This window comes from Archocentrus centrarchus, chromosome 1 (assembly GCF_007364275.1).
Source record: "Archocentrus centrarchus isolate MPI-CPG fArcCen1 chromosome 1, fArcCen1, whole genome shotgun sequence".
In the NCBI taxonomy this organism is placed as follows: Eukaryota; Metazoa; Chordata; class Actinopteri; order Cichliformes; family Cichlidae; genus Archocentrus; species Archocentrus centrarchus.
This window is the reverse complement of record NC_044346.1, coordinates 30006864-30021629: the sequence shown is the minus strand read 5'-3', so window position 1 is coordinate 30021629 and position 14766 is coordinate 30006864. Positions and strand designations below refer to the sequence as shown.

The window sequence follows — 14766 nt, the reverse complement described above, 5'->3', positions numbered from 1 at the left end:
CTGTGTGTACTAAACATAAATACACCAACAGCTGAGGGAAGCTGGGGCACAACAGCAGCTTGCTTCAGTCACGGTGACAAGGAGTGGAAGGACCACGCTGTGTTTTAGAAAGGAGAGGATTCATCCTTTAAATAAGACAGACTATGTGTCAGTTCTTTTGAACGCAGATCTTATTTTGACCCATAAATATTTCACAGTGTTTGAGGCTAGCTTGGCTCTTGCTTGCAGTTGCTGGTTAGTAGCAGGAGGAGGAGGAAATATCACACTATATCTGTTCTGGGACACTCTCCAAGGTAAGTGCTTGGGATCTTTGTGCACAGGGGAGTGTGTGTGTGAAAGTGTGTGTGTATGGGTCCACCCATGTTGGGGTTATAATAAGACAGGGAAGCAGATGGACATATTTATACCTCCACTGATAACCAGGCAGGCTGCACCTCCCATAAACATGGTGCTTTAAGACAACAGAGGAAAAAGAAAAGCACTGAGACTCTGCTGGGAAAAGATCTGCATTTCAGAAAGGCTACAGTTTCAACAGGGCAGATCAGAAGACAGAAATCTGAAATCTTTGTGCTGATTAGAAACACACAAGAACAACTTTTGAATCTACCACGGCAAACAACTAAAGAAGACAGTGAGGGAGTGAACTCTGAAAAACTGAGGAAAATCTAAACTGTGACAAGACAAAGAAGAGCAGTCATGCCAGGCTCAGGAGGAGCAGAGTGAGTAAAACAGCTGCATATACACATACACACAGTAACTTTGTGTTTGCATACGTGTGTGTGTGTGTTTACTCGTGCATGCTTCAATATACAGTCAAATATTTCAAGCAGTAAAGACATTTTATCCAGCATGCACGTTTTGGTCGTGAAACTCGCACTAGTGATAAATCACACCGCGGTTCAAGATTGTAATTGTTTGTGCAGAAAACTATTGATAGATAAATAATATTTTCACATTTATAGAGTCAAATAGTTGCTATGTGCAGAGCCACAGTGATTCTAAATACAGCACAGAGTCACATGAGGAAATCAGAGCTTCACGTACGTGTGAGAGGGCCATAATGTGTCTCTTGTTTGGAAGCCCGAAGGGAGAAGATTACTCCACTGCTATCCTGAAGCAGAAACACAGACCGAACAGACTCATTGTGGATGAAGCTGTCAGTGAAGACAGCAGCATTGTCAGCCTATCACAGGTGTGTGTAAGGTGTAAATATAGCCTACAACAGATTCCTGTTTGTATTCTTGCTAGACTTGTGTGTGTGTGTGTGTGTGTGTGTGTGTTTCCATTAGCAAAAGACAGAGGAGCTGCAGCTTTTCCGGGGGGACACTGTGGTGCTGAGAGGCCGGAAACGACGGCAAACAGTGTGCATCGTCCTGACGGATGACACCTGTGGAGATGAACGGATTCGGATGAACCGTGTGACGCGCAACAACCTGCGTGTACGGCTTGGTGATGTCATCAGGTGCAGTAGGTTTTTTTGAGTGTGGTATGGAGCTATCATTGTATCATAATCCACAGGTGTCTGCTGATGTGTTTGTTATTACAGTATCCATGCATGCCCTGATATCAAGTATGGGAAGAAGATCCATGTGCTCCCCATAGATGACACCATTGAAGGCCTATCAGGGAACCTCTTTGAGGTTTTCCTCAAGCCGTACTTTCTGGAGGCTTACCGGCCTGTACACAAAGGTACAACAACACCTCAGCTACTGGTTATACCACAATAAAATCAGCTGTGCTCAGTGCTCATAGCGTTATAAGTTAAAACAGAAAATCTCAGAGCACAGGAAGCTGCTGTGAATGTAGTGGCTTCTTGTTTCCATTATCAGGTGACATCTTTTTGGTAAGGGGAAGCATGCGAGCAGTGGAGTTCAAGGTGGTGGAGACGGACCCCAGCCCTCACTGCATCGTTGCTCCCGACACAGTCATCTACTGTGAGGGAGAGCCAATCAAAAGAGAGGTCTGTGAGAAATTTATGAGTCTGGTTTGTGTGACGTTAGTGTGTGTTAACGTTTAAAAGTTAGAAAAATCATCCTATGTGGGCAATAATACCACCAGTTTCCAGTTCCAGACTGGAGTGCTTATACTGTAAAGTACTTTATAAAACTTCAAGTTGCATGTATCTTATTGCTTCATTTGTTGCATCATCAGAAATAAAACCTATGTTTTCACTTGTTTCCAGCCATGATTTATATATTGCAGGACAACTCCATGAACCTCACATTCAAAAGAAAATTCTGTACGTCTGCTTGTATTGACCCCAGTTTTGGTTATTTTCTACTCAAAAATTTTAAATACTTTTTGCATTAAACTTTAGATGAAGATTTTGTATATATGTATGTGACTCTGCAGGCCTGTCGCATAAAGTCTAATTTCTAGAACCTGACTTTGAAAGGTCTGACTCAGAACAAATCTCTTTTTTCCTTCAGGAGCATCAAATTGAAATAAAGTGGCTTAAAGGGACATGTTATGATGCAAGGACATACATGCATAATGTTACACACTGCGGTCCAAATAAAATGAACCAATATGGATGGATTCTTGTTATCAAAGTGTTGTTGTTATCAAAGAATATTTTTCTGTACTTCAGTAATTCCCTTTGGAGAACCTCACACTCTCATAGAAATCTTATCACTTCATCTGTTAATCAGTACATACAGTAACAGTCTGGCTTTTTGCTGCATGACAGGATGAAGAGGAGAGTCTCAATGACATTGGCTATGATGACATTGGAGGCTGTCGGAAGCAGCTGGCCCAGATCAAAGAGATGGTGGAGCTTCCTCTCAGACACCCGGGACTGTTTAAGGCTATCGGAGTTAAGGTATCACTCACACACACAAATGATCATCCCCATCCAACAATACAACAGACTATTTCCGTTTTTAAATTAAATGTTTCTCATTGCATGACTCTGTGTTCTTCCCACCTCTGTTCTTCCCTCCTTTCTCAGCCTCCCAGAGGTATCCTGTTGTACGGCCCTGCAGGAACAGGAAAGACCCTGGTGGCCCGAGCTGTAGCCAATGAAACCGGTGCTTTTTTTTTCCTCATCAATGGTAAGATTTCTGTCTATGGAGGACAGAAACTGCCAAAAAACAAAAGCATATAATGAAATAAATGACTCAGTGCATAAAGTAATATGCAAACAAATGTCCCAAAACAATATTGGTAATAAATGATTGATAAATGATAGTTGTTATAAATTAACATAAGGTGATTTTTCTGGTTTAATGTGGTTTTGCATTTCTTTACTTTCGTAATAATTGTGCTCCAGTTCTCTAGTGACCTTCTGGTAGGAAGCAGCTTTTTTTGCTGAGTGTCTAGTGTGAATTAATCAAGAGGCCCTGTACAGATTGAACCTTCTTTGAAAAGTGAAGCAGAGATGCGCAATAAATAGAAGAAGGAAAAGCATAAATCAATAACATTTTGGAAATAAACAGAGAGAAAGTTGAAAAGGGGAAATTTATTATTTATTTCCTTTTATTTAACCACAAAGTTCCATAGAAATTGAATCCCTTTCACAAGGGAGACCTGGCCAAGGTAGCAGCCATACAAACTCAAGATATATTAAATATGCATCAAATACAACATAAAATGCAAGATCTGCAACATGATATACAAAACACCAGTACCTGCAACAAAAAACACCAGTGGCCTCTCAGAAAAAATAAAACTGTTGAATTATGAGTCATCGATTAGATGTTATGGTGGTAAACAGAGGCTCTCTTCCTCTTGGCCCTGTGTAGATGTTTATAATGTATTATTCTGTGACCAGGTCCTGAGATTATGAGTAAGCTGGCAGGAGAGTCAGAAAGCAACCTAAGGAAGGCATTTGAGGAGGCGGAGAACAACGCTCCCGCCATCATCTTCATCGATGAGCTGGATGCCATCGCTCCCAAGAGGGAGAAGGTACACACAAGAGGCTAAGTCAAGAAACCTGTTTCTGCTCCGTCAGATCAGATTATCTGCAGAAAACTGTATTTCAGCAAATCGTTACAAGCTCCTGTGTTCTCCTGTGTCCATGTAAATAACAGCTAAATGCTTTTGACTGTGTGTGTGCGTGTGCGTGTGTATGTGTACGTGCAGACTCATGGTGAGGTGGAGAGGCGTATAGTGTCCCAGCTCCTGACCCTGATGGATGGCTTGAAGCAAAGAGCTCATGTGATTGTCATGGCTGCAACAAACCGACCAAACAGCGTGGACTCGGCTCTGAGACGCTTTGGTCAGGAGAGCCACAATCACACATGAACACACAAACACACGCACATGCACGCATTCACAAATATGTCAATTTCTTTCCAGGCAGGTTTGACCGTGAGATTGATATTGGAATCCCAGATTCGACTGGTAGACTGGAGATCCTGCAGATCCACACCAAAAACATGAAACTGGCTGATGACGTCGACCTGGAGAGGGTGAGCCAATGTGAAAGGAATGTATGGTTTAATATAAAAGTAAAACTGAAATGGTGAGTTAATTAACAAATAAATGAATCTGCTATTGTTTTATCAATCGCCTAAAAGGTTTCAAGCAAAAATGCCAACACTGAGTAACTTTGAACTTTTAAAATGGTAGAAATTTGTGACCATTATATGATAACAAAATTAGTAGCTCCATAGTGCAGTGGTTTACACATTTGCCTAACAATTGAAAGATCCCTGGTTTGATCCCAGAAGGAGACACAGATTCCTTGGGGGGGGATTAAATCTGGTATAAGAATCTGCTAAATCAAATATGTGGCGCTGTCTGCTGTGGTGGCCACTTTTGATTATGGGAGCAGCTGAAAGCCACTTTTCTGATAACAAATTAATATCTTATAGTGCTGAACTGGTAGCACGAAGCCTCAAGATTAAATCTTTAGCACCAGAAAGTTAGAGTGAGTATTTTCTGTAATTTAAAAAAAAAAAATTTAATTAGGAAATAGGACTTAATGAGTTAGGAAGCAATTCAAAGAATAATCTATACTGAAAAGAAGTAGAGCAGCATGAAGAAAATCCTTCCTAAATAAACTGATCTGGATCAAAACTTGTGCATTTCTTACCAAGACTTCACTTTGGCCCTCCTGCCTTAGCAGGGGAAGAATCATTAGGTGCAATAAGGGCTTCTTTAATATTCTTGTGATACGACTTGAGCTCATGGCAAGAGAGTCTCGTTTAATTAGAGTACTCCTCATAAATTTAATGACGCTGATGATTCTGTAAAACCGTTTTCACTTAAATTACAGTGCTGATAGTGAATTTTTAAATGGGATTTGTTATTAAAGATGAAATTAAATATTTAATTTTGGCAATGTCCCCTTTTATTTCTGTAAGTTTTGCAATTTGTAATTAGACAGTATTGCATTATAATGTAAAGCTAATAGATAAATATTCAAATTAAAGTGCTAAACTGCAAACAATAACAGTTCAATTTTCCTTTGAATTCAGTTCATTTAAGCAATATAGGATCCGTTGAATTAGTTAATATAATTGAATATTAATACTCCACTTTCTAATGAGATCTGTCCCAATCATGATATGCAACACAAATATTTGTAGACGAACATTTGGACAGATCTGCTTCCAATGCAGTGTGCATTTTGAATTTTTTCTTTAGCTGCCTTTAACGTCAGTTTTATTTATTGTGTGGTTTTTATTGTTTATTGTTTTTCTTAAATTTTGTATTGCTTTTATTTCTGTGCTTTTTACATTTTATATTTTTCCAATATACTTTATTTCTTCTGCTATTTTTAGTTTAGAGTTTTTCATTTCAGTGCTCCTTTTAAATTTTGTATTGCTTTTAATTGTTATTTCATCTTTGGTAAAGCCATTTGTGACTCTTGTGTGCAAAAAGTATTATATAAATAAATATTACTTGCTTTCTTGATGTTCAGCATGCTAATATTAATGTGATTTATTTAAAATATATCAGATTGCTACAGAGACCCACGGCCATGTGGGTGCTGACCTGGCTGCTTTGTGCTCAGAAGCTGCTCTGCAAGCCATCCGCAAGAAGATGACCCTCATTGATCTGGAGGATGAAACCATCGATGCTGACCTGCTCAACTCAATGGCTGTCACCATGGATGACTTCCAGGTACAAAGACAGGGACACACCTGAAGTTAGCTTTGTGCGCTGGTAGAATGAAACAAATTGAGCTAACAAACAATATCACATAAGCATGAGCTACACATGAGTAGTTCTTTAGGAATGAATAAATGAAGATATAACATCTCTTTACATAACATCACCCCACTTCAGTGGGCTTTGAGTCAGAGCAACCCATCAGCTCTGAGAGAGACGGTTGCAGAGGTGCCTCAGGTCAACTGGGAGGACATTGGTGGACTGGACGAGGTCAAGAGAGAGCTGCAAGAGCTTGTCCAGGTGGAAGAAACACTCACACATTCATTTCAACACAAAACTACAAACATAAGCTTGATCAGCAATCCATAAACCTTCATTTTGCTCCCCATAGTATCCTGTTGAGTATCCTGATAAATTCCTCAAGTTTGGAATGACCCCATCTCGTGGAGTTTTGTTCTACGGCCCTCCAGGCTGTGGGAAAACCCTGCTGGCTAAGGCCATTGCCAATGAATGCCAAGCTAACTTTGTCTCAATCAAAGGACCTGAGATGCTCACCATGTGGTTTGGAGAATCAGAAGCAAACGTCAGGGATGTGTTTGATAAGGTAAGAGTGGAGAGAGGAAAGCATGAGCTCGATACAGATGAAAGTACTCTATCAAACCTGCAGCTCCAAATTTACACCATAACCTTCCTGACATTTTCCTTCTGCCTGCAGGCCAGACAAGCAGCCCCCTGCATCTTGTTTTTCGATGAGCTAGACTCCATTGCCAAATCTAGAGGTGGTGGGGCAGGGGATGCGGGTGGTGCCGCTGACAGAGTCATCAACCAGATACTCACAGAGATGGACGGCATGTCCGACAAAAAGAACGTTTTCATCATCGGTGCCACAAACAGGTGCACACATTTTTGCATTTCTGTATCAAAAGAGATGTTAATAAATGAAACTCTTTGCTGACTTCTCTTCATTTCACTTTCATCCTTCATCTCATCACTCCAGGCCAGACATCATAGACCCAGCCATCCTGCGGCCGGGTCGTCTGGATCAGCTCATCTACATCCCGTTGCCTGATAGACCATCTCGCACGGCGATTCTTAAAGCCAACCTACGCAAATCCCCTGTTGCACGAGTTAGTGATACACACATTGTTATTTTGCTTATGTACACCACCACAGTGGATTTTAAACCAAGACTTTCAACTTTAATTCAAGGGATTTAACCAACATATTACATTAACTCTTTAGGAATTACAGTCATTTTTATACAGTCCCCCATTTTCAGAGGCTGCCTGAGACCTGCATGTCTTCCCCTATATCTCTCTCCCCACTTTTCCTGTCTCTCTTTACTGTGCACTATCTAATAAAGGCAGAAAAGAAATTGGAAAATTGGACAAACTAAGATAATTTTAAATATAAGGATTGTTATTAGTACTTAGTTCTAATACTTTGCATTCAGTGACGGCCTAAAGTCAAAAATTCATGGACATCACCTAATGCTGTATTTTCTCCCTCTTTGCTAGGTCTCTACAGCAGGCTAAAAATTAATTGGATAATTAATTCACAAGCACTTTCATGGCCAGATGGGTCCTGTCCCCTCATTATTCCTTGACAAATTAAGCAGATAAAAGACCTGGAGGTGATTCCAAATATTGAAGTTGTAATTTGTAGCTGTTCACTGGAACTATCAATATGAGATACAAAAAGGGATGCTGATGCAAGTGAGGGAGGCCATAATTAGGCTAAAAAACCCCAAAGCAAACCTATTAGAGAGATAGAAAAAAACTTCAGGAGTGGTCAAATCAACAATCTGGAGCATTCCTAAAAAGAATAAATGCACTGGCCAGTTCAGCAACAGCAAAAGACCTGAAAAAAACAGAGAACACAAATAAAGTGGACGATCACAGGATTCTTTCTTTGGTTAAGAAAAATGTCTTCACAACATCTAGCCAAGTGAAGAATACTATTAAAGAGGTGGTTGTATTATTGTCATTCTACAACCAAGAGATGCCTTCATAAACGGAAATACCGATCACACAGCACTTCAACCCAGTAAAGCATGCTATATAAATAAAAACCGAATTGAACTGAATTTCAGTTACTGAAGACAAAACTAAGGGCAGCCACTGCAGGCGGCTGCAGTAAAGGCCTGGCAGAGCATCTCAAGGTAGGACACAACATTTGGTGATGTCCATGGGTTCTAGACTTCAGGCAGTCATCAACTGCAAAGGATTTTTTATCCAATAATTAAAAAAAAAAATCATTGTAGTTAAAATTGTGTTAGTTTGACCCTCTGAAAATGGGGGACTATGTGTAAGACTGGCTGTAATTCCTAAACAGTTAATGCAACACTTTGATTAAACCCCTTGAATTAAAGCCTAAAGTCTGAACTTCACTTAACCGTTTCACTTGAAATCCACTGTGGTGGTGTACACAAATGTTATTGGCCAAAAACTTAAGGACATAATTGTGTATCTGTCCTCTATACTTATAGTTTGCTATATAATGGCAATATCACATCTATTCACTGTTCTTATTTAATCCTTAAATTTTTATTCTAATAAACCATTAAAATAATGGATGTGCAGTACCTGAGTGATCTAGTTCATACTGTGAGGGAATTTAAACTCTGAGAGTACATCATTTTCATTTAGCCTGCTGAATGTTTTGGATTGAAACTTTATATTGTGAAACAATCTGTAACTATTAAGCAGTTAAACCCTGCAAAGTAATAATATGGAATCTGAAAATAAATAATCAATTAAAAATACTAATTGTTACTAGTGTAACCCCTGTAAATGGTACTTTATGTTCCTTGAGTTTTAGTTTTTATTTTCTCACTTTAGAAATCTAGGAGCTCTGGATTTTTTTCCAAGGAGAAACACGCAATAACCATATCGCCAAATAATGTCAATCTAAATAATATTTTAACAATGTCTTAGGTTCTGTCTTTTGCTCCTCTTGTCTTCAGGATGTGGATCTTGAATACCTTTCTGGCATCACAGAGGGATTTTCTGGAGCTGACCTGACAGAGATCTGTCAGCGGGCCTGCAAGCTGGCCATCCGTGAGGCAATAGAGGCCGAGATCAAGGCTGAGCGTCAGAGGCAGAGCAGACCAGGCATCCCCATGGTCAGCTACTGCTGCTGCTCTCTAATTTTAATGCATCATCAAGGAGACTATTATAGAGAGGGATTGGGTTTCTCTGAGTTTCTTTTATTATTAACACAAGGTCACATCTCAAAGTTGTACCAGGCTGTGTGTGCATGGTACAGACAGAGACTGTGGGAGATAAAATGTTCCCTAAAGGGCGGCTATGTGTTTTGTTACTTTCAGCCTTTGGACTGGGAACACACAAACACACACACACACACACACACACACACACACACACACACACACACACACACACACACACACACACACACACACACACACACACAAAGTGTATTATTTCTGCATGAAATAATTTCTTTGTTTTGTTTTTGGGTTTTTTTTTTATTGCAGGATGAGGACTTTGATCCAGTCCCAGAGATCAGGAAGGACCACTTTGAAGAGGCGATGCGATTTGCTCGTCGCTCCGTTAGTGATAATGACATCCGCAAATATGAGATGTTTGCTCAAACTCTGCAGCAGAGCCGAGGTTTTGGAAACTTCAGGTGCACATACTTAACAAACATAGTTGTGGACAAGTCAGTCTTGTTTTAGTTGTACTCAAAACTCTTTTCTCCCCACCCAGATTTCCTTCTGCTTCTGGTTCCCAGTCTGGAAATCAAGGCTCTGGGTCAGGGAGGCCAAGTCAGTACAGAGATGAAGGCGATGATGATCTCTATCAGTGACAAAAACTGCACTCAGCTGCTGCGCACTGCCTCTGGAATGAGACAGATGAATAAAGGAAGTAGAAACTTCAAAATAATAGTAAAAAAAGTAAATAAAAAAAAAAATGGGAATCATAAGGACCCCTTTGAAAAACAAGTATTGAAAATTGTATCAAGATGAATAAAACAAAAGATTGAATAAAATAGCTTTTGTGTAAAAACAGTAAAAAAACAAAACAAAAAACAATAAAATAAAAAATAAGAAGGTTCTTCATGTAGTCCTCTGAAAAGCTAAATACACCTCTTAATTCATTAGCTTGTTGAACCGCCTTTAGCAGCTTGAGGTAATCGTATATTTTCTGTATAACTTCATCAGTCTTTCACATCATTGTAGAGGATGTGCTGACATTTGGTATTGTGTGTTTGAGTCAATATGTTGTGTTTGGTCTTTGCCAAATTTTTGCTGGCACATCCACTCCTGGGAAGATTGTTGCATTGTGTTAACACACACCTGAATGCTCCAGACCACCAAAATAATATTTGTCTTACTGAGAAAACTTCTGCTTTTACTGAGGGGCTCACACTTTGTAATGATAAACTAATCAAGTGCATTTGATTAGCAGCACCTGGCTGCTGTTTATCCTGTCCATGGAAGCAGTAAAGGTATACTTAGTTTTTCACAGGACTGCAGAGTCCTATGGAAACTTCCTTTTTCACATGAATGTATAAAAAAATAATCTTGTGACCCTACTAACATACACTGTAAAACCTTGTCACTATGAGCAGTTTGCACTTTAAAATTGGTGTGTGTATGAGTTGAGAAATGAATAAAAACTTCATTTGTATGCCTCACATCTTGGAAAAATATAAATAAATATAAAGTAAAAATGCCCAGAAAATATCTTTAGTTTAGAACTACTCAACCAAGTAAAGGAAAACAACAGGCCATCACTACTTTAAGAATTGAAGGTCAGTCAATCCAAAAAAATTTCAAGAACTTTGAAAGTATCCTCAAGTTCAGTCGCAAAGACCATCAAATGTTGTGATGAAACTGGTTCTCATCGGGACCGCCCCAGGAAAGGAAGACCAAGAGTTATCTCTGTTGCACAGGTTCAGTTCATCAGATTTAACAGCCTCAGAAACCGCAAGTTAACAATACCCCAGATAAGAGCCCACCTTAAATGCTTCACAGAGTTTCAGTAGCACACACATCTCAACATCAACTGTTCAGAGAAGACTGCGTGAATCTGGACTTTATGGTCAAATTGCTGCAAAGAAGCCACTTCTAAGGAAGAACAACAAGAGGAAGAGAATACCTTGGACCAAGGAACACAAGGAATGGATGACAGACCAGTGGAAATCTGGCCTTTGGCTCTGATGAGTCTAAATTTGAGATTTTTGGTTCCAAATGTCATGTCTTTGTAAGACACAGAACAGGTGAGTGGATGGTTCCTACATGTGTGGTTCCCACACATGTAGTATGGAGTATCTATCAGGAAGTATGGAGGAGGAAGTGTGATGGTATGGAGGTGCTTTACTGATGACACTGTTGGTGATTTATTCAAAAATCCAGCATGGCTACCACAGCATTCTGCAGTGACATGCCATCCCATCTGGTTTGTGCTTAGTGGGACCATCATTTGTTTTTCAACAGGATAATGATCTCAAACACACCTCCAGGCTGTGTAAGGGCTATTTGACCAAGAAAGAGGATGATAGAGTGTTGTGTCAGATGACCTGACTTCTACAATCACCTTATCTAAGCCCAGTTGAGATAGTTTGGGATGAGTTGGACGGCAGAGTGAAGGCAAAGCAGCCAACAAGTGCTCAGCATCTCTGGGAACTCCTTCAAGACGGTTGGAAAACTATTTCAGGTGATTATCTCATGAAGCTGATTGAGAAAATGTACATGTACAAGTACAAGTACAATGTGCAATGACAATAAAGGTTTATTTCATTTAATTTCAAAATGCCAAGAGTGTGCAAAGCTGTAATCAAAGCAAAATGTGCCTACTCTTCCTGGCACTGTATGTTCTGACCACCCATAATATAAAAAGTAAAACCAAACTGAAAACAAAACTGTTAAATATCAAAACACAAAACTCTGGCATTGTTACAAGCGGAACCTTTGTTATTTGTCTTGTTTCTCGACTCGCTTAGCTCGGCTGTTTTTCCGGTAACAGCCGGAAGTGGTAGCAGGAGGTTTGTGGAGGTGACCGAATGGCAGATAGCAGAATAATTCAGTAAAGATTTTATTATTGTTAAAGCTAAGCGACCCGAATTTGTTAATTTTAACAGTGCGGACATTTGGTAGGTGATATGGGAGCTCACCTGGTCAGACGGTATGTCACCGAGACGGACACCGAACCGGACCCAGCGAAGAAATTCGAGTTCGACCCGCAGTTCGGCTTTGCAGAGAGGAAAGAGAGAGGTTGGTCTGCAGCTGCCAGTTCGGCCTCTTTTACAGCTGCATTTTATTTATTTAAATTCATTGGGACTGGAGTTTGTTTATTAGCAGTTGCTTTGGCCTGTCAAACTTTATCTGTCGTTAGCTTTTGTGCTAAAATTTCTGCACTGATTACTCATAAAACCGAGTCTTATCTCCATTTAAGGTACAGTTGTAGATAAGTACAATCACACTAAATTTTATATCACAGAAAGCTGTATTTTTATGGGTTGCACAGCTGGTTTAATCGCTTGCAGTTTAGGCTGGAAACGGTCTGCGGAGCTCTGTGCTAATTTACCTGGAGGTAGGTGTTCCATTGTGAGCTGAGGATGCCCCCTTCCTGATAAAGTTATACAAAGAAAGTCTATACCACCAAAATCTGCTCTTCTCAAGAGTTTAGTGTGAGTTTTGTCTCTCTCACAACAAGTGGTGTTCATCATTTCAGTTCAGGTGAGGTCAATTCAGTTTTATTTAAAGAGCGCCGATTCGCAACAAGAGCCGCCTCAAAGCGCTTGATATTGTAAGGTAAAGACCCTAAAATAATAGAGAGAAAACCCCAACAGTCAGACCGCCCCCACAATTAGATATCCTGTATAGAAATCGAGGAAATTCACAGCTTTCATTCGGAATGGGCATCCCAAAAACAACCTCAAAACTGCTGCTGAAATCCTTCTGACTTGCACAGTCATGTGTCTGCTGTAATAAAGCTTGTGACAGAAGCCACTGCAAGGTTGCAGAAGCCCTCCAGGATACTCCACAACTGGCTAAAATACACAAAGTGGGAAAACGTAACTTTGCAACAAAACCTTATTCAGCTCAGCAGTGCCTTGTTACTGTAGTGACAACAGTCCTCTCAAGGCACTTTTTATTGTAGGATAAAGAACCTTTACATTAGAGAGAGAGAAACCCAATTATCCAGCAGTCTGCTTTGGGCAGACACTTGGCAACAGTGGGGAGAAAAAACTCCCTTTTACTAGAAAGAGACCTTCAGCAGAACCAGGTGTACTGAGGGACATCCATCTGAAGTCACCAGATGGGAGTGAGGGAAATAAGGAGTGAATAAAAAGGAATTTCCTGTTTTGAAAAGATGTCAGAGTCCTGACTTTAACCCAGTTTGGATGTTGTTGACTGATCTGAAGGGGGCTGTAAAATTAAGTCACTCCAGAAACATTAATAATGTCAAACAGTTATGTACAAGGAATGGTCTGAAATTCCTCCTCATCATTTAGGAACTGGAGCAGCACTCAAACATCAGATGTTGTATTTTAGCACACATAACCACTAGGGTGTTTGGCTGGATAACTGAAAACTTGTCCTTTTGTCAGAGATGATAGCAACCCAGGAGCAGATGAACTTGGCCCAACTTCCTTTGGAGCAGAGGGACTACTGTGCCCATTACCTCCTGAAACTCATGAAGTGCAAGAGGGATAACTGGCCCAACTTCCTGGCCTGCAAGCATGAGAGACATGACTGGGACTACTGCGAACACCAGGAGTAAGTGTTTAGAGTTGTGTAGATACATTTCAGAGCTGTTGTTAGTGCTGCCTGTCAAAACTTTCACCATGAGGTCCATTTAGCAGTTTTTCCTTGACTCACTAAAACGTTGGTCCAAACTTCTTGGACCAGCTGCACCACATAGTTGGCTGTATTATTTTTCATAATGTTTTATTAAAAACACTTCTCAAACAGCACAAACATGTTGAGGCAGTTCAGTTCCTTGATTTGATTTAGTGAAGGTGAAATCTAGCTGCCAATTTGCTACAACTGCCTGTCATCACACCCATTCAGTTATAAATAAGAAATTCCTTCCTCATGTAGAATAGAATAGAATGCCTTTATTGTCATTATACAGGATAAAGGCGTGTACAGTTGTTAGCAAGTTGTAAATTAGTGTTGGTGACCCAACGTGTTAATTTCATCTCTGAAACTGAGGATCGACTTGCATTTGAAACCAAGCACAGGTAAAACTGCCGTTTCTTGCACTTTGAGATTGCTGCTTGGTGGAAACAAAGAAACTAGTTTTCCTATTTGAATATCAAAACAACATGAAACCTCAAAGTAGATCAACTTCAAATTTAACTAATAAATTTAGCCCTCATGAAAATGACCCACAGTATAACCACAGATGCCTTTGTCTTTCTCCCTCCAGCTATGTGATGCGCATGAAGGAGTATGAGAGGGAGAGGAGGCTCCAGCTGAGGAAGAAGAGAATTGAGGCACAGGCTCATGCTGCATAATTAGTTCATCCTCTGATTCTACTTCTTTGTATATACCTGCTACTGTTCACATTAAACAATATTGTTTAAGCTGTACAGCCCAGAGTCTTGTTAATAAAAACAAAGATCGACAGTGAAACTGTGGTTATAAAATGCTTATGTACAACTCAGCTTATCCAGACTAACCACTTCACCTTAAAATGTCAAATTATTTGACCATTGCTGCTTTAAAGG

At 40.0% G+C, this 14766-nt stretch overlaps 2 protein-coding genes across 3 annotated transcripts; both read left to right on the top strand.

Moving 5' to 3' along the window:
• The first annotated feature begins 55 nt into the window (after positions 1-55).
• Positions 56-10705, top strand: LOC115782729 (transitional endoplasmic reticulum ATPase). Of its 2 annotated transcripts, none has more exons than XM_030733122.1 (18): positions 56-293; positions 1081-1192; positions 1290-1462; positions 1547-1689; positions 1830-1960; positions 2690-2821; positions 2951-3053; positions 3773-3906; positions 4084-4219; positions 4300-4412; positions 5908-6072; positions 6238-6360; positions 6452-6664; positions 6776-6954; positions 7058-7187; positions 9026-9184; positions 9560-9711; positions 9792-10705. In XM_030733122.1, the coding sequence occupies exons 3-18, from the start codon at positions 1410-1412 to the stop codon at positions 9889-9891; spliced, it is 2166 nt and encodes a 721-aa protein (XP_030588982.1). In that variant the 5' UTR covers positions 56-293; positions 1081-1192; positions 1290-1409; the 3' UTR covers positions 9892-10705. The 2 variants fall into 2 exon arrangements, with proteins under 2 accessions (XP_030588982.1, XP_030588973.1); XM_030733113.1 differs by lacking the exon at positions 56-293 and adding an exon at positions 369-719.
• A 1319-nt stretch (positions 10706-12024) lies between these two features.
• ndufb7 (NADH:ubiquinone oxidoreductase subunit B7) lies at positions 12025-14671 on the top strand. The gene is made up of 4 exons (XM_030731615.1): positions 12025-12082; positions 12169-12301; positions 13642-13810; positions 14466-14671. The coding sequence occupies exons 2-4, from the start codon at positions 12190-12192 to the stop codon at positions 14551-14553; spliced, it is 369 nt and encodes a 122-aa protein (XP_030587475.1). The 5' UTR covers positions 12025-12082; positions 12169-12189; the 3' UTR covers positions 14554-14671.
• Positions 14672-14766: the final 95 nt, after the last annotated feature.